Below are 23,855 nucleotides of genomic sequence, written 5' to 3' on the forward strand. Positions count from 1 at the left end.
GTCATCTGATTGAGCCGATGCCAGGAAAAAATCCCGGAATGCCCAAGTTTGATCCAATGTTCAGATCACACTCGGCCACGCAAGTCAATGAGTGCATGGAAACCATCGGACTGCACTCAAATCACATCTGAGTGCAGTACGATTTCCATGGTCTAATTGAATGGAGAAGATTGAGGAATTAATTTTTTTTCCCATCCTCTCCTTATCCAAGAGAATCGGATCAAACTGTGATCACAATTTGATCAGAGTGTGATTTGCGCCCGATTATCCCGGAAGAGAGCGTATGCGGTCATCTGCACCAGCATTTAGACGGTACAAATGTTATGGCTGATCAGTTTATATGGCATATGGCGGGGTATCCATGTTCCAGAACTAGCAGTGCTTTGGACACAGTGTATGTTTGCTGTGTCCAAAGCGCTGCCTTCTATTGAACGCAGGTGAATCCGCACGTGATCACTGAACCGTGCCGATTCACCAAGTTAAACACATTCTACTCGTGTAATTTCTCTTGCTGAGACAGAGTCTCCTCAAGAGAAATTGACATGCTGCGGTCTGGAGAGACATGCCGCATGTCTGTCTCCGCGGGTCAGCCGCGGACGTCTGTGGACGCATAGTGGTCCCATCCATTATCCTGTAACATCTGGCCGCTGCAGGTTTGATGCTGTATTATAAATACGCAGCATCAAACCCGCAGCAACTCCAGATCATGTGCACATACCCTAAGATGTAGATGCCTCCCGGTTACCCATTTTATAATGTATCATATTGACATAATTTTACTTGTATTTATGTCTCTTTTCCTTTCCCAGCAGATTTAAAATTTCCAAAGTTATTGTGGTCGGAGATCTTTCCGTGGGCAAGACATGTATGATAAATAGGTACGATCTAGACGTTTTGTTCCTCAAAGACAGCGACATGAAAATTGTTATCCTTCACTAAGATCACATATTTACCTGGTGTTGTATCCATCTTCTCTCTGACTGCAACTGCTCATTGAGAAATTATAGTTTTAGAGATTCTTAGGCCACATGCATACAAGGATGAAATTTATTAAAGATTTTAAGCTTTAATATAAAAATACACATTGCTAGCAATAAAAGATATAAAAAGGTCAAAATGAAATGACACACAAATATGCAAAACAGCTATACAATAAAAGGTAGAAATAGCAGAAATACATAAATGTTTCCGTCTACACTTATCTTCTGCTTCCTTGAGGAAAGGAGAACTGAGTTATGGAGCACATAAGCATACACAGCTCTCACTTGTGAGTATCTTTCTTTTGTGCCACCTAGCTTTTTATAAACATAAGGATGAATGACCTCGGGGAGATCAAAACATCCAACACTGCGGAGACACCATCATGTGTTTCTCAACGCAGTGATCCAGAACACTGCCCCCATCCCTTATGGGAAATATGTAAATGCATGTAGAAAAGCCGCGGAGACACCATCACGTGTTTCTCAATGCAAGCAATAAATAGCCAGGTCTTTCACCGGGAAGGAACAACCACGGGAAGGGCAGCATCCAAAAAGGAAAACCACCTATGCCAAAACATGGTATCCATCCACAGACAGCTGTTTCGGGGTATTTGCCCCTCATCAGTGTGGAGTAGGAAACTGGCTATTAGGAGCAGTGCCTAGTAAAAGGACTATAAACATAAGGATGAATGACCTCGGGGAGATCAAAACATCCAACACTGCGGAGACACCATCATGTGTTTCTCAACGCAGTGATCCAGAACACTGCCCCCATCCCTTATGGAAAATATGCAAATGCATGTAGAAAAGCGGCGGAGACACCATCACGTGTTTCTCAATGCAAGCAATAAATAGCCAGGTCTTTCACCGGGAAGGAACAACCACGGGAAGGGCAGCATCTATAAAGGAAAACCTATGCCAAAACATGGTATCCATCCACATACAGCTGTTTCGGGGTGTTTGCCCCTCATCAGTGTGGAGTAGCTTTTTATAGTCCTGACCATAGGTTCATATTTCCAGGATCACCTGGATTTAACTACCGTATTTAAAAATTGCTGTTTGTGGTTGGATGGTGGGCTAAGGGCCTTGCATTTCAAATATTACGTGGTCCCCCCTGTCACAGGGTCCTTCTCCGATTCCACACCATCAACAGAGCAAGAGAATAGTGAACAATTCCAAAAGCTTTATTTAGGCAAAAGCATGAAAGGTCCATATACGATCCACCACACAAAGGATAAGATAGTCCAGAAGCCGAATGCAGTTCAGTAACTGGATAAATGTCCAAGGAGATGAGCCCAATAATCCAGCAGACAGAGGATAAAAAATGGTCCATATGCTTCCCCTTCTCTGTGTGCTGTGTTCACATTATCATTCCACAAAAGACTGATCTGTGTCTCACCTCCCTGATTTTTACAAGTCTCCCTCCTCATTCACAGGTTAGGGGGGGTGGGTCGCAGGGGCTCATTGTTTCAACAAGCTACTTCAATATGTCATTAGCATATTAGCAAACAACATTATTCACTGACCCTGTGGAGAGATAACAGTACAGGCAGGGCCGTATTTAGAGTTTCTGCTGCCCTAGGCACTTTTAGTGCTGCCTCCCCCTGTTGGTGAGTATGACACTATCGGCAAGAATCGCTAATGTGAAAGTAGCCTTTTGCAGCAGATCGGGCAGTTTTTCTGCATCTGCCGTGTAACGGATCACTTACGGCAACATTGCGTTTGGCCTCATTCATTCCCCATGGGATTTCTGGCACTTGCCGTGATCTGGCAAATGTGGTACCATACCTCCCTACTTTTGAAGAAGGGAAAGGGGTATAAAGTTTGCGGTGCGCAAATTTTAGGCCACGCCTAGGGGGGCGGTTGGTCGGGAGGTGACTTAAAAAAACACAAAAAACCTTGCTTCGGTGCTGCCCTCCCCCCCCCCCCGCATCGTCCCCGCCCTAGGCACGTGCCCTCAAGTGCCTAGTGGCAAATACGGCCCTGAGTACAGGACTGTGGGGGCTGATATCAGATGACAAATAACAACTCATCCTACAAGAGAACACCATGATAATCAGTAAAATATAAATATACACAAAATGATACACACATAACATATCGCACCATCACACCCCCTCTTTTATATACAGTCAATGGGAAATATTCTGGCTTCCAAACCATCTGCTAGCTGCTTTAAAGCTGAGGGTCCAGGAAAGGTGCCATATTTGACACTTCTCAGTATTCTCCCAGGAGACCCCCCTGTGGTTCTGAGTTACTGCAATAAGAGTAGGCAGTTGTTCTGTCCCTAGACTAGAGACTGATGCAGCCTTACTAGTTATTTTACTGACATTATAGTTTCCCTTACAATTCTATACTTTCTTTACACCCACTGAGCTGAACCTGCGGTTTGTGTCAATTTCTCTTGAGGGTACACTTAGTATTATGTGCAAATTTTCCCCATAGAACTGCATTAGATACAGAAAAAAACACAGGTAAAAAATGCACTAAAAACACCTGTAATCTGCATGTCTGAATCAATAACATTTTGGCAACGCCAACGTTTCTAAAACAAAGAAGCTTTATTTAACCTCTTAGCGACCGCCGATACGCCTTTTAACGGCGGCCGCTAAGGGTACTTAAACCACAGCGCCGTTAATTAACGGCGCTGTGGAAAAAGTGTATAGCGCCCCCCAGAGGCCGAATTTCTCCGGGGTCTCGGCTGCCGGGGGTAGCCGAGACCCCAGAGAACATGATTCGGGGTTTTTTTTACCCACCCCGCATTTGCGATCGCCGGTAATTAACCGTTTACCGGCGATCGCAAAAAAAAAACAAAAACGCGATTTGCGTTGTGTTTCTCTCCCCTCTAATGTGATCAGACATTAGAGGGGAGAGAAATAGGGTCCCCCGAGCCCCCCACGGTACCTAATGTACCGGTGAAGGTGCCCTCCCGGTCCCCGACCCTCCTCCTTCCTGTGCGGGCTCCAAAATGGCGGGCGCAAGTGCAGATGCGCCCGCCAAAACCTAGCTTCCCCCGGTGTATTGGGGTCGGTTTTTACCGACCCCTGGAGCGATCGCAATCCAGGGGGTCTTTACAGACCCCCAGGGTTGCGATCGCTGCAAATAGTTTGTGGAAAAAAAAAATGCTTTGCATTTCTCTCCCCTCTGATGTGATCGCACATCAGAAGGGAGAGAAATAGAGCCCCCGAGCCCCCCACCATACCGCCTGCTGCTGTCCCCGGTCCCCGGTCCTCAGTCCGTGGTCCCCGGTCCTCAGCCCATGGCTCCTGGCCCCCCTTCTTCTTCTCTGCTGGAAGAAAATGGCGGGCGCATGCGCAGTGCGCCTGCCATGATCTGCCAGCAGAGACCCAGCAACCTATGAGAATTTTCTCATTGGCTGCTGGGTTTTGATTACTGTAATATGTCCAATTACAGTGATCAAAACCCCAAATGTTTGATAAACATGGCAGCACTTGGGCTGTACCTTTCTCTTCTCTCCTTGTAGTTGTTCTAGGAGAGAAGAGAGAGAGACTACAGATCAAGTGCTGCCCTGTCAGTTACAAATAACATATCATCTGCCTCCGCCAGCATCCAATTTACCCACCCCCGTTCTCCGTAATCCCTGCATCATCAGCAGAGGATTATAAAAAAAAAAAAAGAAAAAAAAAATTATAATTTTTTTTTTTTAAATTTTGTTAGGGTTAGGGGAGGAATTAGATAAAATGGCCCGCAGAACTTTTAGCGCGGAGCAAGCTTACAGCCTGCTTTGCTCCGGCAGCTCCGGCAGCGAAACAGATTCTGCCCCTGAAGTTGAGCAGTTTTCAGACAGTGATGACGACTCTTCCTCCACAGGATCCCCCAGCCCGGTGGTAGCGGAGTCGGTCGTCACTGCTGAAGCTTCAGAGGCAGGACCAAGTACCGCAGTCCCCCCACCGCTGTGGTATAATGACACCTCATTTTCCCCTCAAATTCCCCCTTTTTCTGCAGTCCCTGGAATAAAAGTAGATGTCGCCAATTTTACCCCCATTGATTTTTTTGAAATTTTCATTAGCCCCGAAGTCCTGCAATTAATCGTCCACCAAACAAATCTATATGCCCGACAATATATTTCCCAAAAACCCACTGGCTTTCATTCCCGTTCCTGGATCCCCACAAATATACCTGAAATAAAAAAATTCTTAGGCCTCACCCTGAATATGGGTATAGTAAAAAAAACCACTCTCCGCTCTTACTGGGCAACAAAAGCTGTCCACTGCACCCCTGTATTTGCAGCCATCATGTCCCGAGCCCGTTACGAAGCCCTGATGAGATTCCTCCACTTCAGTGACAATTCCCAAGCTCTCCCAAGAACTGACCCCAACTACGATCGGCTAAATAAATTAAGACCCCTAATTTCCCTCCTAAAAACTTCCTTTTTAAATTCCTATACCCCAGAGCAAAATATGGCAGTCGACGAGTCCTTGATGAGCTACAAGGGCCGTCTGTTATTCCGCCAATTTATTCCCTCCAAGAGAGCCAAATACGGCGTAAAATTATATAAAGCTTGCGAGAGCTCATCAGGGTACACGTCCACCTTCCTAATTTATGAAGGTAGGGACCGCCAAATAAACCCCCCAAACTGCCCCCAGACAATTGGTATCCCAGGCAAAATTGTCTGGGAGCTAATGACGCCCTTTCTCAATCAAGGGTACCACGTGTACACAGATAACTATTACACTAGCATCCCCCTATACAAATCCCTCCATGCTGCAAATACAGGGGCCTGTGGGACAGTGAGGAAAAACAGAGTGGGATTTCCGTCACAGTTGGTGTCCAGACGTTTGGAGAGGGGGGCGTCATTTTCACTTGCAAGCGACCAACTTCTTGCAGTGAAGTGGAAAGACAGGAAGGACGTCTACATGCTTTCCACACTGCATACGGACACCACTGTGACGGTCAGAGAGAGGGGTGCCACCAGGGACAAAGAAAAACCAGTCTGCGTCACAGACTATAACAGACATATGGGTGGCGTAGACCTGTCAGACCAGGTTCTGCAACCATACCTGGTCAAGAGGAAGACCAGGGCGTGGTATAAAAAGGTGGGAATCTATCTAATTCAGACTGCCACCTACAACAGCTTTGTCCCATATAAAAAATCTCAAGGACCGCTAACTTTCCTGCACTTTCAGGAAAAAGTAGTAGAGAGCCTCATATTTGAGTCCATGTCACCGGGGGAAGCCTTCGACTCTGAGGATTCCCGGAGACTGTCAGAACGCCATTTTCCTCACCCTGTCCCTGTCACTCCCACCCAAAGGTATCCTCAAAAAAGGTGCCGAGTTTGCAGAAAGCATGGCAGGCGGAGTGATTCCCGATTTTATTGCCCCACATGCCCATCCCAACCAGGCCTTTGTATCTCCCCCTGTTTTGAGACCTACCACACCACCTACAATTATTAGTTTGCTTTTTTTCAATAATTTTTATTTTCTGCTTAGTGGCCCCAGTAGTACAATTTGGAACAATTGATAAATAATATTTTAAATTAGTAGATCCCATTTTACCCCATTTCACAATTAATTCCAGAACTTGATCAATCCCATACCAAACTACTATCCCAACAAATTCTCGTCCACGTACCCACGTCTGTACGCTCTAGAGTGTGTGCCCCACAAATGTTCTTGCAAAGTCAGGTCATCTGAAAATTTTACGACTCGATCAATCCCATACCAAACTACTATCCCAACAAATTCTCATCCACGTACCCACGTCTGTACGCTCTAGAGTGTGTGCCCCACAAATGTTCTTGCAAAGTCAGGTCATCTGAAAATTTTACGACTCGATCAATCCCATACCAAACTACTATCCCAACAAATTCTCATCCACGTACCCACGTCTGTACGCTCTAGAGTGTGGACCCCACAAATGTTCTTGCAAAGTCAGGTCATCTGAAAATTCTACGACTCGATCAATCCCATACCAAACTACTATTCCAACAAATTCTCGTCCACGTACCTATGTCAATAAGCGTTAGAATGTGGACCCCAGAAATGATCTTGAAAAGTGAAATCATCTGAAAATGAATTCTAGGACTTGATTACTCACAAACATTTTTGACCATTTATCTAACTTTGACTGCTTTATGACTCTTGCTACACAAAACTTTGGTTTCCATTTATATTACTTATATTTATGTTGATGATACGGGCATGATCATTTTATTGTAGGATTTCTAAAAAAATTAGGAAGTTCCGTACTTATACACTATGGGCTTTACTTTATGGTTCTTGCCGAACCTCTGGTACCAGACAATACTTTCTATAGAGAACTGGTTGTTTTGTGCATATAGCGGTTCTGACCTTGGCGGGTGGGAGCTTGCTATGGTGTACCACGTCTATTGGCACATTCGTCTCTCATATAGGGATTGATGGAGCTAAAAGGACGTTGTACGACCAGTCTCTGAAAGTGTCTGCCATTCTAGCCCTGATGGTGTTCTTTCATCTTTGGAACAAACTCCGCTTTGCCACATAGTTGGCTGCATTTTCCTACACATTTTTCCCTTCATTCCAGTACAGTTTATTCTTCCTGCTACAATATACGCAAATGCGGGACAACTGTTTTGTTAGCAAGACCAATTTTATAGTCAGCCATTGTGTTTTAGGAGCATGCCTCCCTCTGTGAGTAATAATTCCTGGAAGGATTTTCTTTTTTGCTCAATGTCTCTAGAAGCTTTGAATGGGTCCTGGATCTTCAATTTCAAATAAAGCCAAATTTGTCACATTGTGCCCCTTTCTGTCCAAGCCCTGCCATTTGTCCAAACAGAACTTTTTGACTACATATGGGATATCGCTGCGCTCATAATAAAGTGGGTAATGAATTGTGGGGTCCACTTTTTGATGTTATATCTGAAAAAGTGAGACATTCAGGTCTAAAACAAGATTCTCGTGGAAAAAAATGATTTTTTTCAATATGACGACCTAATGTTATCAAACTCTGTGTCATACATGTGGGTTCAAATTGCTCAATATACCCCTGATTAAAATCTTTGAGGGGTGTAGTTTCCAAAACGGGGTCAGTTGTGGGGGGTTTCTGCTGTTAGGCACATCTACAAACCCAAAATGGCGTCCGCTCTCACAATTAAGAGATTAAAAATTCAAACGGCGCTCCTTCCCTTCCAAGCTCCGCAGTGCTCCCAAACAGAGGTTTACCCCCACATACGGGGTATCGACATACTCAGGACAAATTGCACAACAACTTTTGGGGTCCAATTTGTCTTGCTACCCTTGGGAAAATAAAAAATTGGGGGTGAAAAGATCATTTTTGTGAAAAAAAAATGATTTTTAATTTTTTCGGCTCTACGTTATAAACTTGTGTGAAGCACTTGGGTGTTCAAAGTGTTGACCACACACCTAGATAAGTTCCTTAGGGGGTCTAGTTTCCAAAATGGTGTCACTTGTGGGGGGTTTCCACTGTTTAGGCACATCAGCGGCTCTCCAAACACGACATGGTGTCCGATCTCAATTCCAGAGAATTCTATGTTGAAAAAGTCAAATGGCGCTTCTTCCTTTCTGAGCTCTACTGTGCACCCAAACAGAGGTTTACCCCCACATACAGGGTATTGACATACTCAGGACAAATTGCACAACAACTTTTGGGGTCCAATTTGTCTTGCTACCCTTGGGAAAATAAAAAATTGGGGGTGAAAAGATCATTTTTGTGAAAAAAAAATGATTTTTAATTTTTTCGGCTCTACGTTATAAACTTGTGTGAAGCACTGGGGTGTTCAAAGTGTTGACCACACACCTAGATAAGTTCCTTAGGGGGTCTAGTTTCCAAAATGGTGTCACTTGTGGGGGGTTTACACTGTTTAGGCACATCAGCGGCTCTCCAAACGCGACATGGTGTCCGATCTCAATTCCAGAGAATTCTATGTTGAAAAAGTCAAATGGCGCTCCTTCCCTTCTGAGCTCTACTGTGCACCCAAACAGAGGTTTACCCCCACATACGGGGTATCGACATACTCAGGACAAATTGCACAACAACTTTTGGGGTCCAATTTGTCTTGCTACCCATGGGAAAATAAAAAATTGGGGGTGAAAAGATCATTTTTGTGAAAAAAAAATGATTTTTAATTTTTTCGGCTCTACGCTATAAACTTGTGTGAAGCACTTGGGTGTTCAAAGTGTTGACCACACACCTAGATAAGTTCCTTAGGGGGTCTAGTTTCCAAAATGGTGTCACTTGTGGGGGGTTTCCACTGTTTAGGCACATCAGCGGCTCTCCAAACGCGACATGGTGTCCGATCTCAATTCCAGGGAATTCTATGTTGAAAAAGCCAAATGGCGCTCCTTCCCTTCTGAGCTCTACTGTGCACCCAAACAGTGGTCCTTCCCCACATATGGGGTATCGGCATTCTCCGGACAAATTGCACTTGTGAAAATAAAAAAAATTGGTTCTGAAGTAAAATGTTTGTGAAAAAAAGTAAAATGTTCATTTTTTCCTTCCACATTGCTTCAGTTCCTGTGCAGCAACTGAAGGGTTAATAAACTTCTTGAATGTGGTTTTGCGCACCTTGAGGGGTGCAGTTTTTAGAATGGTGTCAATTTTGGGCATTTTCTGCCACATAGACCCCTCAAACTGACTTAAAATGTGAGGTGGTCCCTAAAAAAATGGTTTTGTAAATTTTGCTGTAAAAATAAAAAATTGCTGGTCAAATTTTAACCCTTATAACTCCCTAATAAAAAAAAAATTTTATTCCAAAATTGTGCTGATGTAAAGTAGACATATGGGAAATGTTATTTATTGACCATTTTGTGTGACATATCTCTTTGATGTAAGGGAATAAAAATTCAAATTTTGAAAATTGCTAAATTTTCAAAATTTTTGCCATATTTCCGTTTTTTTAATAAATAATCGCAAGTAATATCGAAGAAATGTTACCACTAACATGAAGTACAATATGTCACGAAAAAACAGTCTCAGAATCAGCGGGATCCGTTGAAGCGTTCCAGAGTTATAACCTCATAAAGTGACAGTGGTCAGAATTGCAAAAATCGGCTTGGTCATTAAGTACCAAATTGGCTCTGTCACTAAGGGGTTAAAACATGACATACCAACAAGAGACAAAAACTGCAACTTTGAAAATGCGATAAAAATGCAAGAAACCTAATTTACCTAATGGTGCAGAAATACTGGTGAAAATCTGCAACATCAAAATGTTATAAATACTCATTGCTAGGCCTTAGGGTCTCTTGCAATTATGTACATTTTTTATATTCATTTTTATTTTGTTTTGAATTTTTTTAAGGTTCTGTAAAGATGCCTTTGATAAAAATTACAAGGCTACAATTGGGGTGGACTTTGAGATGGAGAGGTTTGAGATCCTGGGAATTCCTTTTAGCTTGCAACTGTAAGTATAATGTATTATTAATTTATATATCTGCTGAGTTGATATGGATTTTGGTCCTAATCGGACAAATATCCTGAAATAACCATTTAAGTGGTTTTACAAAACTCTCTATATTCCTCCCAATAAGGCATGTTTCTCCGATCACAGTTAACACTATAAGAACACAGATTTTGCTTTGAACGTGCAGTGGTGTTTCTCATATATCATAATACTATCCTGAAAACTGCAGCATAAATTTACAAATTGCAGATATGAAAACCACAGGTTAATATATGGTGCAGATTTTCTGAAATGCAAGATTTAGGGCTCATACTCATCTGCGAGAAAAACAGATGAGTGCAATCCGATAAAAAATCGGATTGCACTCGGACCAATGTTAACCTATGAGTCACAACTCATCTGCAATTTTTTTTTTCCTCAGCCGAAATCGGACTGAGAAAAAAATCTCAGCATACTGCGATAGTTCTACCATCTCGGACAAGAATCGCCAATGCAAGTTAATGGCTGCAAGAAAAAAAAAACGCACAATGCACTCAGACCATGCAAGTTTTACACACCCATGTCCTTGAAACCCAACAACTCAGCAGCATACAGTAAAATCACAGCGTGACCCAACAGAATAGAATACATAGAATCGATATATACACATAGAATAGATAGATATAAAGATGTCAGTCACATATATAATTAGTCGCTTGCTTGTGTAGCTTACTGTATATGTATTGAATAAATAAATTGCTGGAAAAAAAAGCTGTGGGATCCCCCAACATTTTCAGGGGTGGCGGAGATCTGATTTTTTTAAGTTTGGGAGGGGGGAGTATCCATGGCTACTTCCTAGGCTATTAATATCAGCCCGCAGTTGTCTGCCTAGCCTTTGCAGGTTATTAATTATGGGGGGACCCTATGTCATTTTTTAGGGGGGTCCCTCATTTTAATAACTAGTAAAGGCTACTTATACAGCTCTGAGCTGATACTAATAGCTTGGGAAGCTCCATGTGTATTACCCCCTACGCAGGCTATAAACATCTGCCACCTGCTGTCCCCTTTCCCTCTGCTGTTTAATGATATGTTGTGGGATTCCGGTTGCTTGTGCACCTTTTTCTACCACACGTTTTCCTTCCACTTAACTTTCCATTAATATGCTTGGATACAGGACTCTGTGAACAGCCTTCTTTAGCAATGACCTTTTGTGGCTTACCCTCCTTGTGAAGTGAGTCAATGACGCCTTCTGGACACCTGTCAAGTCAGTAGTCTTCCCCATGATTGTGGGGCCTACTGAAACAGACTAAGGGACTTTGCAGGTGTTTTTTTGTTAATTATTCTAATTTACTGAGATAACGACTTTTGGGTTTTCATTGGCTGTAAGTCATAATCATCAACATTAACAGAAATAAACACTTGAAATAGATCACTCTGTTTGTAATGACTCTATATAATATATGAGATTCACTAATTGTATTGAAGAACTGAAATAGATTAACTTTTTAATGATATTCTAATTTAGTGAGAAGCACCTGTATATATATTTTCAAGAATAATGCCTTTGAAAACTGTGTAAATTACATAGAGAATTGCTCTATCTAAAAGCTCACTCATGCTAAAATTGCAATTGGATGTAAATCGGATGCTAGGTGTTAAAAATCTGATTGTTCTTGCATGAAAATCGAATGACACTCTTCCCACTTTTCTGGACCAAAATCGGACCGTTTCTTTTAACAGTGATGGGTATGAGCCCTTAAACTAAAGATGTGGACATAATGGTGGTGTTTTACAGATTTACTAGATACCTTCAGTGAAGAAATCCATAGTCTGGTTTCTATTAAATCATCATTAGACATTTGGGCTCCAATGCGTCGGGGCGGGACTGTGGGTAGGGTCTTCAGCTCTACCGTGGCTCCTCCGCTGCCCTGGGTGTCTTTGATGTAGATACAGAAATGGTCAGAAAAACACCAAATACTAAACATGTGCACATATCTTGGGATCAAAGTCGCTGCTTAGCCTCAATGTTTTTATTTCAAAATAGGTCCAGCATTTTCTTAAAAAAAAAATTTGCAGAGGTACAAAGGGGAGGTGGGGAATCAGTTGGCGCGGTGATTTATTTATTTAGGAAGTGTTGAGTGCTCTGGTTCCCGGGGAAAGATTAATTCTGCTGCTCACCAAGGAAGAAGCGGAGCAGCAGGACTCACCAGATTAGCAATTTGCTAATGGGCCCCTCCATGTGAGTGGTTCAGAGCAGCCACCCCCAATAACCACCTGCTAGCTACACCTCAGCCTCATGGGAACAGACGTCATGTGCATTGATACCTTCTTTACCAGGGTGAATGATGTTCAGATATGATGCCCCCAAGCCCTGAACATAAAGCTGCCAATACATAGGATGACCTGCCTGTAATTGGACCAGCACTTTGAGACCTTTAAATATTTAAAGGGCATTTATTTTAAAAAAATTACTTTCCAGGTGAAAATTGATATGACTTGAGATATTACTAAGGATGTTCTCCAACGTCAAACACTACTGTGGATCTCTTGTGGAGGATATAGCTGTAAGGGCTTGTTCACACCATCGCATTTTCGATCTGAGTGCTGTCCGTGAAAAAAAAACGGACAGGACTCCAACCAATGTTATTCAATGGGCCAGTGCAGATGAAAGACTTTTTTCACTGACCGAATCTACGCTAGTTTCCTCCATAATTCTGATGAGGCTCACCCACTCAAGTCCATGGGTGCACAAAAAATCACATGCCACAAAGAGCCAAAGTATAACATCCGATTTTTATAGAGACATTGCATTTTGTAATATAGGAAACTGTATATGGTCTTGTAGATGATTTATACCTGTTGCTGTAAAAAATGGATTGTATACAGATGATAAGAGAGAAAAAATCCTACTTTTCTGGATGAAATCCTGACCGATATTTTATATGCTGCTTAATTATTTGAGTTCTTAGTGAATATCACACCATATTGAGTATATTCTGAAGTAAAAGAAGATGATTTCACTTTCCTTATTAATAATGAAGAACCTTGTTGGGTCACAAAAATGTATATACTGTACGAGTAAGTCACCCACAATCATTTGCATGTACTAAATATGTTTTCTTTTTCTTTTAATTAGATGGGACACAGCCGGACAAGAAAGATTTAAATGCATTGCTTCCACTTACTACAGAGGGGCCCAGGGTATGTTCATCACTATGTTCATTGACAGTTAGAGAATTTGTATTTTAATACAGTTTTTTATACACTTTTATATTATAATGAACCCATCATATCCCAAAGCGCTTTATAGATATTGTCTTCTCTGTCCCCATTGGGGCTCACAATATAAATACCATATTAGTATGTCTATGGAGTATGGGAGGAAACAAGAGTACACATAGGAAACCCACAGAGAACATACAAACTCCTTGCAGATGTTGTCCTTAGTCTACGTTCACATTTGCGTTGCGTTGGGCGCAGGTTCGGCGACGCATAGCGACGCATGCGTCATGCGCCCCTATATTTAATATGGGGGTGCATGGACATGCGTTGTCTTGCGTTTTGTGACGCATGCGTCATTTTTGGCGCAAGCGTCAGGGCGCAGAGGACGCAGCAAGTTGCATTTTTTTTGCGTCCAAAATCAAGCCAAAAATGGACGCATGCGTCACAAAACAATGCGTTTTTGCGTGCGTTTCACATCAGTCGTGCGTTGCGGCGACGACGCTGCGTCCAAAGACGCGAATGTGAACGTAGCCTTAGTGAGATTTGAACCCAGGACACCAGTGCTGCAAAGAAAGAGTGCCAACCACTGAGCCACCATGCTCCACATTTCACAATTACAACTATATACATTATTAATAGATCTTTTATATCTAAGGAAAGTGGTGTGTTTGCTTTGAAAATTTCAGAATTGAAATTCTAATATTAATTCTATAATAGAACAAAATAACTCATGAGGACAAGTGTATTCAATCTCTAGCCATGCAGCCTGACAGCCGCAGCTTGTACTGAGTATAGTGAGATTTTAGCTGCAGCAGGGAGGAGGAACTCTGAGGCGCTTGGATGTTGGAGACTCATACAGCCATTCTGAAATTGAGTTTCAAAGTAAGCACTCCAGTCTCATATGGTCTGAGTTTGTTTTGTGTAATTTGGTGACATACAGTGCCTTGCGAAAGTATTCGGCTCCCTGGAACTTTTCAACCATTTCTCACATATGATGCTTCAAACATAAAGATACCAAATGTCAATTTTTGGTGAAGAATCAACAAGTGGAACACAATTGTGAAGTTGAACGACATTTATTGGTTATTTTAAATTTTTGTGGAAATTCAAAAACTGAAAAGTGGGGCATGTAATATTATTCGGCCCCTTTATTTTCAGTGCAGCAAACTCACTCCAGAAGTTCATTGTGGATCTCTGAATGATCCAATGTTGTCCTAAATGCCTAATGATGATAAATATAATCCACCCGTGTGTAATCAAGTCTCCGTATAAATGCACCTGCTCTGTGATAGTCTCAGGATTGTTTGAAGCATAGAGAGCATCATGAAGACCAAGGAACACAACAGGCAGGTCCGTGATACTGTTGTGGAGAAGTTTAAAGCTGGTTTTAGATACAAAATGATTTCCAAAACTTTAAACATCCCAAGGAGCACCGTGCAAGCGATCATATTGAAATGGAAGGAGTATCATACCACTGCAAATCTACCAAGACCCGGCCGTCCCTGTTAACTTTCATCTCAAAAAATGAGAAGACTGATCAGAGATGCAGCCAAGAGGCCCATGATCGCTCTGTATGAACTGCAGAGATCTACAGCTGAGGTGGGACAGTCTGTCCATAGGACAACAATCAGTCGTACACTGCACAAATCTGGCCTTTATGGAAGAGTGGCAAGAAGAAAGCTATTTCTCAAAGATATCCATAAAAAGTGTTGTTTAATGTTTGTAACAAGCCACCTGGGAGACACACCAAACAGGTGGAAGAAGGTGCTCTGGTCAAATGAAACCAAAATTGAACTTTTTGGCAACAATGCCAAACTATATGTTTGGCGTAAAGGCAACACAGCTCATCACCCTTAACACTCCATCCCCACTGTCAAACATGGTGGTGGCAGCATCATGGCTTGGGCCTGCTTTTCTTCAGCAGGGACAGGGAAGATGGTTAAAATTGATGGGAAGATGGATGGAGCCAAATACATGACCATTCTTGAAGAAAACCTGTTGTAGTCTGCAAAAGACCTGAGACTGGGACGGAGATTTATCTTCCAACAAGACAATGATCCCAAACATAAAGCAAAATCTACAATGGAATGGTTCACAAATAAACGTATCCAAGTGTTAGAATGGCCAAGTCACAGTCCAGACCTCAATCCAATCAAGAATCTGTGGAAAGAGCTGAAAACTGCTGTTCACAAATGATCTCCATCAAACCTCACTGAGCTCGAGCTGTTTGCCAAGGAAGAATGGGCAAGAATTTCAGTCTCTCGATGTACAAAACTGATAGAGACATACCCCAAGCGACTTGCAGCTGTAATCGCAGCAAAAGGTGGCGCAACAAAGTATTAAGTTAATGGGGCCAAATAATATTTCACGCCCCACTTTTCAGTTTTTGATTTTCCACAAAAATTTTAAATAACCAATAAATTTCGTTCAACTTCACAATTGTGGTCCACTTGTTGTTGATTCTTCACCAAAAATTTACATTTGGTATCTTTGTTTGAAGCATGATATGTGGGAAAAGGTTGAATAGTTCCAGGGAGCTGATTACTTTTGCAAGGCACTGTATACTCTGAAACATGTCGAAGATGCTGGACAAGAATGTTCATCCTAAGCAGTAGGGAAGCTTTCTTGTCCTGCTAATTGTGTGGACAAAGTAGGTGTAACCATGCTATCAGAATCAAGACAACAGCTGTAATACAGAGATACAACCCTGATCCAAAGATGAATATTAGAGGAACTTCACTGATCTCATCATTCAAAGGGAGAGACTGTGAGAGTATACACCAACTAAGAAAAACAGAGATCCCTAAAAAATAACTTTTATTAATATGATTAAAAAGACTATATTTATCCACAATACAAATAAAACAGTATTAAATGTACCTAGTAGACCGTAGATCGAGCTACAATGAACCCTGCCTGACAGTGGAGGTTGGCACCCTACTTTACTGCGGTAGGCGCCCCCACTCCTCGACGGCTAGCCCTTACAAGCCCTATAAGGACCTATAATCAAAGAAAGACTAGTGAGCCCTGCTCATGAAATCTATGCTAGTCACCTGCCTGACAGTGGAGGTAGGCACCCTAATTTTCTGCGGTAGGCGCCCCCACTGAGCGACGGCTAGCCCTAGGGTCCCTAATAATCCCTATAATTCGGGATAGACAAAGAAATTTGTCCCACAAACACCACTGATACCCGTAAGAGAGAGAAAAAAACAAAACAAAATAGAAAAAGTAACCTAAGCAAATCAATATAAGCAATGAAAGAATGTGTACTAGCACCGTACCATACCAGTGTAGAAAAATGCTATGATGGAGAAAACATGTACTCCAGGTACTGTACAATAAAATACCTTAACCCAAATAAGGGTATACTGGATGCAATAATATGTCCACAAGGAAATACCCAGCACTTAAATGATGTCCATTCTTGTTACACTACAAAATATGCAAATGCTAGTGCAAATAGACAGTCAGATTCATGTTATAACCAATGTACTCATCTATTTGCTGAAATCTCATGGTGTGGATCCGGCTTTTGCCAAAAATACAGAGCGGTTTCATGTAGATGAACATCACCAGCATCTGTCAGATAGTTCCCCAGCAATGCAATGCTAGCAGGACGATTGAGTCCTTTAACCCTCACTATAATTACTCTGAGGAGCCCTCGTTATATTATTAGGCTACGTTCACACTAGCGTTGTGCGCCGCTGCGTCGGCGACGCGACGCACAACGCACCGAAAAACGCGTGCAAACGCACGCAAAAACGCTGCGTTTTTCGACGCGTGCGTCGTTTTTTGACGAAAATCGGACGCAAGAAAAATGCAAATTGTTGCGTTTTCTTGGTCCGACGCTAGCGTAAAAAAAGACGCACGTGTCGGAAAACGCAACAAGCAAAAACGCATGCGTCCCCCATGTTAAACATAGGGGCGCATGACGCGTGCTTCGCCGCTGCGTCGCCCGACGCTAGCGCGACGCACACTAGCCGAACGCTAGTGTGAACGTAGCTTTACCGAGTGGTGGTTGTGGTCCTGACTGTGTGCCTTTTAGAGGTGCTTTCCTCGTTTTTTGTCCATTTCTTGTCATTGTTATTGTGCCATATTTTATGGACATACACTATTGGTTATCCTACATCAAGCATTTGCATATTTTGTAGTGTAACAAGATTGGACCTCATTTAAGTGCTGGGTATTTTCTTGTGGACATATTATTGCATCCAGTATACCCGTATTTGGGTTAAGGTATTTTATTGTACAGTACCTGGAGTACATGTTTTCTCCATCACAGCATTTTGCTACACTGGTATAGTACGGTGCTAGTACACATTCTTTCGTTGCTTATATTTTTTTGCTTAGGTTACTTTTTCTATTTTGTTTTGTTTTTTTCTCTCTCTTACGGGTATCAGTGGTGTTTGTGGGACAAATTTCTTTGTCTATCCCGAATTATAGGGATTATTAGGGACCCTAGGGCTAGCCGTCGCTCAGTGGGGGCGCCTACCGCAGAAAATTAGGATGCCTACCTCCACTGTCAGGCAGGTGACTAGCATAGATTTCATGAGCAGGGCTCACTAGTCTTTCTTTGATTATAGGTCCTTATAGGGCTTGTAAGGGCTAGCCGTCGAGGAGTGGGGGCGCCTACCGCAGTAAAGTAGGGTGCCAACCTCCACTGTCAGGCAGGGTTCATTGTAGCTCGATCTAGGGTCTACTAGGTACATTTAATACTGTTTTATTTGTATTGTGGATAAATAGTCTTTTTAATCATATTAATAAAAGTTATTTTTTAGGGATCTCTGTTTTTCTTAGTTGGTGTATATTCTTTTCTGGGATTCCGTATTATTGTGATTTGGTTTTTTAGAGACTGTGAGAGGGCTGCCTTTGATCGCATGTAGTGCTGGGCAAATGTGCTCAGATAACATCTTATCTGAGCACACACAGGTCTTATCTAGGGGTGCTCGTATATTATGTTCGAGTCCCTGCGGCTGCATGATTTGCGGCTATTAGATAGCTACAACACATGCAGGGATTGCCTGTCTGCTAGGGAATCCCCACATGTTCAGGCTGTCTAATAGCCGCAAATCATGCAGCTGCAGGGACTAGAACATAATATATGAGCACTCCCAGATGCTCGGATAATACCCAATTATGTTCGGATAAATTGCTATCCAAGCACGCTCGCTCATCGCTAATTGCATGTAGTATGTAAGGGAAGATGCTGTAAGATCCAGTGAAGAACTCTAAAGCTTTCTGGCCATGTTTCCTGTAATAATTGTCTATGAATTTTTATTACATTTGCTAATGTACGGTTTTAATTGTAGGAACCAAATATGTAAAATATATTGACCAGAAGATCTAGATGTAGTTTGATTGTTTGATCGTCAAGATTGTTAGTCCTTTAGCATTACCCAGGGTGCACCACGCGGAGGCGGACTAATGTTGCACCTCCTGCTAATGTACTGGCATATAGATATATATGGATCGCCCCCAGACACAGGGCCACGAGTTCTCGGTACCGGGCCTCTCTGGTTCGGTTCTGAGGCTGTCACGGTGGCTAGACCCGGTCCGCGACCCTGCTAAGGGGTGTCCAATAAAGGTGGTGCAGTCTGTCAGGGGTTCATGACGCCACCTGTGGTGTTCGGTCAGGGTGACCGACGCTGCTGTGGGGTCCGCTGGGGTGATGGAATGGCAGCTGGATGGTATACCTTCCCACAGGTGAAGTATGTCCCCATGGCTTCCCAGTAAGGTGGATGTTGATGGTGTGAGGTGCAGGCAATAACGAGGACACAAGGATGCAGTCTCTTTACCTCTTTACTGAAGACTTCAGGATCCTCAATCCAGAGCACGCTTAACAGGGCTATCTGAGACCGGCCGGTCTGATGGGCACTTCCAGAGTTTCCTTCGCAGATGGAAATCGTTGCCTACCACTAACGCCTGTTTGTGTTGTAGTCCTACCCTGCTGAGAATTCGGAATAGTCCTCACAACTGCTGTTCTCGTTCGTCGTTCTCTACAGCTCTCTCTCTCTCTCTTTAGTTCCAGATGTTGCTAGTTTCTCTTCCCCCAGTATGTTTTGGCTAGGATGCACCCGTATGACGGGAAGGCCTGGAGGTCTTCCGGGACCCTAGAGACACCCCTCTCCCACTGTTGCCCCCTATGTCTTCTTAGGAAATTTAAGGTAGACCGCCAACCTATAATTAACTGTCCTGCGGAGTTTGAAGTAAGGCCTAGAGTCAGTTACTCCCGCGGTGTTCCGGCAACCGGCTACGCGCCTCAGTAGGATGTTGCCTCGGTCTTACGGCATGACTCCTACTGGTACTCTTTTGTGCTTGATCTCGTTTACACTGTTCCACAATATCCTTCCCTTCGTGTCTCTTTCTTAGGATACCGCCGCAAGGTAGTGCAGGCGCGGTTCCGTTACGTTCTGTTCTGTTCGCTAGGCACCTGCCAGGTTCCCACGCCTGACAGGGACCCCCCTGTGTCTTCTCCCTGCAACACCCCCTGCCACGGGATGTTGCCTGAATCCAACCCAGTCAGCTTCTGACTAACTTCCTCCCCAACCCCTAGTTTTACCAGTGTGAGGAGTGGCCCAATAAATAAAGCCTTTTTCTCCCCCTAGTGGCCGGAGTGTGAAGTGTAATGTGTTCTGGTGATACCTGGTCAAGAGAATTCCTTCAGTGCCATCAGACGTACCATCACTCCCCTTAGTGGCAGAGCGTCATACTGCAACGACCAGATCTCTGGGGCGCTGCATATATAATGAAGACTTTTTTTTAATATAAGTAAAATGTGGAATAATGTTTACATATTTGGTATTGTCACAATCATAAAAACATGAACAATACATTTATTACATGATTTATGCAACATAATAACTTTTTTCAGCATTGTTGTCAAAATAAAAATGAATAGAAATTAAGTTAAAATGTATACGTACTATAAAACGTCACCTACATACAGTACTACTCGTTTTACAGAAAAAATCTAATAAACTACGTCAATCAACAAGTTATGACTGCTTGAACACAACACAGAAAAAAATGAACAATGAAAAGTTTCTTAAGGCCAAAACTGAATTGGTCCTCAAAAGGCTTGGTACAAAAGTACCCTATTATTATGCTTCTTGTAAGAAGCAGGGCCGTATTTGCCACTAGGCACGCGAGGGCACGTGCCTAGGGCGGCGACATTGCGGGGGGCGGCACCTGAGCAAGGTGTTTTTTTTTTTTTGTTTTTTTTTTAAGTCCCGGGTCAAAAATGCGACCGACGGCCCCGCACCCCCCGCCTCCGAGTCCCCCCCACCTCCGAGTCCCCCCACCTCCAAGTCTCCGAGTCCCCCCGCCTGAGTCCCACCCACCCTCCTTGAAGACGATACTCACCTGCTCCAGCGATGCCTGGTCTCAGCGTGACAGCGTCTGTAGCGCGTCCTGAGTGAGCGGTCATGTGGTACCGCTAATTAAGGTCATGAATATGCGCATATTCATGACCTTAATTAGCAGTACCACATGACCGCTCACTCAGGAAGAAGGCGCTGCGGCGGGACAGAGCTGGAGGGATGTGAGCCATCAGCCATGCATAGGGAGGGAGGGGGGGGAATTATGAGCCATCAGCCATGCATAGGGGGGGAATTATGAGCCATCAGCCATGCATAGGGAGGGAGGGGGGGGGGAATTATGAGCCATCAGCCATGCATAGGGAGGGAGGGGGGGAATTATGAGCCATCAGCCATGCATACAGGGGGGGGATTATGAGCCATCAGCCATGCATACAGGGGGGGGATTATGAGCGATCAGCCATGCATACAGGGGGGGGGATTATGAGCCATCAGCCATGCATACAGGGGGGGAGGATTATGAGCCATCAGCCATGCATACAGGGGGGGGAATTATGAGCCATCAGCCATGCATACAGGGGGGGGGAATTATGAGCCATCAGCCATGCATACAGGGGGGGGGGAATTATGAGCCATCAGCCATGCATACGGGGGGGGGGGGGGAATTATGAGCCATCAGCCATGCATACAGGGGGGGGGAATTATGAGCCATCAGCCATGCATACAGGGGGGGGGATTTATGAGCCATCAGCCATGCATACAGGGGGGGGGGAATTATGAGCCATCAGCCATGCATACAGGGGGGGGAATTATGAGCCATGCATACAGGAGGAGGGGGGGATATGAGCCATGGCCATTATACAGTATGGAGCATCATGTGAGGTCATTATACAGTATGGAGCATCATGTGAGGTCATTATACAGTATTGATCATCATGTGCGGTCATTATACAGTATGGAGCATCATGTGTGGCCATTATACAGTATGGAGCATCATGTGTGGCCATTATACAGTATGGAGCATCATGTGAGGTCATTATACAGTATTGAGCATCATGTGCGGTCATTATACAGTATTGAGCATCATGTGCGGTCATTATACAGTATGGAGCATCATGTGCGGTCATTATACAGTATGGAGCATCATGTGTGGCCATTATACAGTATGGAGCATCATGTGTGGCCATTATACAGTATGGAGCATCATGTGTGGCCATTATACAGTATGGAGCATCATGTGGGGCCAATATACAGTATGGAGCATCATGTATGGCCATTATACAGTATGGAGCATCATGTAGGGCCATTATACAGTATGTGGAGCACTGCGTAGCCATTATACAGTATGAAGCGTCATGTGTGGCCATTATACAGTATGGAGCACTGCGTGGCCATATTTTTTTGGTTTTAATTATTGTATATGAAACAGTGTGATCAGCAGTGCTAAATGGGTGTGGTTGGGACTTGGATATGGGTGTGATTAGTTGTGAAATGGGTGTGGTCAGAGGCGTGGCCTAAAATTTGCCGCGGCGCAACCTTTACACCTTTTTCCCTTCTTCAAAAGTTGGGAGGTATGGTACCGCATTTCCCAGATCACAGCAAGTACCGCAAATCCCATAGGGAATGAATGAAACCAAACGCAGTGTTGCTGTAAGTGATCCGTTACGTGGCAGATGCAGAAAAACTGCCCGATCTGCTGCAAAAGGCGACTTTCACAACAGCGATTCTTGCCAAAGTCACTGCCGATAGTGTCATACTCACCAATGGGGGAGGCAGCACTAAGAGTGCCTAGGGCAGCAGAAACTCTAAATACGGCCCTGGTAGGAAGCAAGGGAATTATTCTGTTCACTGCAATAAAAAGATGTACAGTATTCTGTAAAATCTATTCCAATGTAACTTATTTACAGATGTTTTCCCACATTTTTCTGAGCAGAAATCTACGCTTGGTACAACCAGCCATTATGTCGTATTCCTAAATTGATGTTTAGTGTAGTAAAATACTAATGCACCCATAGGAGAGACAACAGAATTAGTGCATTTGCCTTACTGCAACATTACCAGAAATTATTTCTTCTTAATCGTATGCTAACATCCAGCTTTTCTGTTTTCCAGCCATAGTTATATCCTTTGATCTGACAGATATTTCATCCTTAGAGCATACTAAGTAAGTGATTTCACATTAGTCTGTTTGTCACATCTACAGTACCTATAAAAAGAATTCATACTCAATTAACTTTTCCACATTTTTTATGTCACATCCACAAACTTAAATGTGTTTTATGTGATATACCAACACAAAGTAGAAAGTATTAGTGAAATGTAAAGGAAATGACAAATAGTTTTCTCATTATTTTAAAAGTATATATCTGAAAATTGTGGCATGCATTTGTATTCGGCACCTTGTAGTCTGATGCTCTAAATAAAATCCTGAGTGACCAATTGCCTCTAGAAGTCACATGATTAGTAAATTGAGTCCACCTGTGTAAAATGTATTCATAGTATAACTACAGCTGTCTTATGAAGGACTGAGAGGTTTGTCTGAGAACATTATGGATCAAACAACATCATGAAAACCAAGGAACTCACCAGACAGGTAAGGGATAAAGTTGTGGAGAAGAGTAAAGCAGGATTAGATTACTAAAAATAGCCCAAGCTCTGAGCATCTCACAGAGCACTGTTCAATCCATCATCCAAAAATGGAAGGAGTATGGCACAACTGCAAACCTACCAAGACATTGCCGTCCACCTAAACTGACATCACAAGCATGGAGAGCACTAATCACTAATTAGAGAAGCAGCCAAAAATCCATGGTCACTCTTGAGGAGCTGCAGAGATCCACAGCTCAGGTGGGAGAATTTGTCCACAGGACAACTTTTAATCGTATACTCCACAAAATTGACCTTTATGGAAGAGTGGTAAGAAAAAAGTCAATTTTGAAAGCAAGCCATAAGAAATCCTGTTTGCAGTTTGCAACAAGCCACATAGGGGACACAGCT

At 43.2% G+C, this 23,855-nt stretch overlaps 1 protein-coding gene across 4 annotated transcripts in view; it reads left to right on the forward strand.

Annotated features, from left to right (window-relative positions):
- The window catches only part of RAB34 (RAB34, member RAS oncogene family), a 70,962-nt gene that overhangs the window by 31,369 nt on the left and 15,738 nt on the right, over positions 1-23,855 (forward strand). For 2 of the 4 annotated variants that reach the window (XM_069761221.1, XM_069761222.1), the window contains exons 4-7: positions 813-878; positions 10,240-10,341; positions 13,457-13,521; positions 22,971-23,022. In XM_069761221.1, the coding sequence (XP_069617322.1) occupies positions 813-878; positions 10,240-10,341; positions 13,457-13,521; positions 22,971-23,022 (285 nt within the window). Of the gene's footprint in view, positions 1-809; positions 879-10,239; positions 10,342-13,456; positions 13,522-22,970; positions 23,023-23,855 lie in introns of all 4 variants that reach the window. The other 2 variants (XM_069761219.1, XM_069761220.1) reach the window with 1 other exon arrangement.

Source organism: Ranitomeya imitator, chromosome 3 (genome assembly GCF_032444005.1).
Source record: "Ranitomeya imitator isolate aRanImi1 chromosome 3, aRanImi1.pri, whole genome shotgun sequence".
In the NCBI taxonomy this organism is placed as follows: domain Eukaryota; kingdom Metazoa; phylum Chordata; class Amphibia; order Anura; family Dendrobatidae; genus Ranitomeya; species Ranitomeya imitator.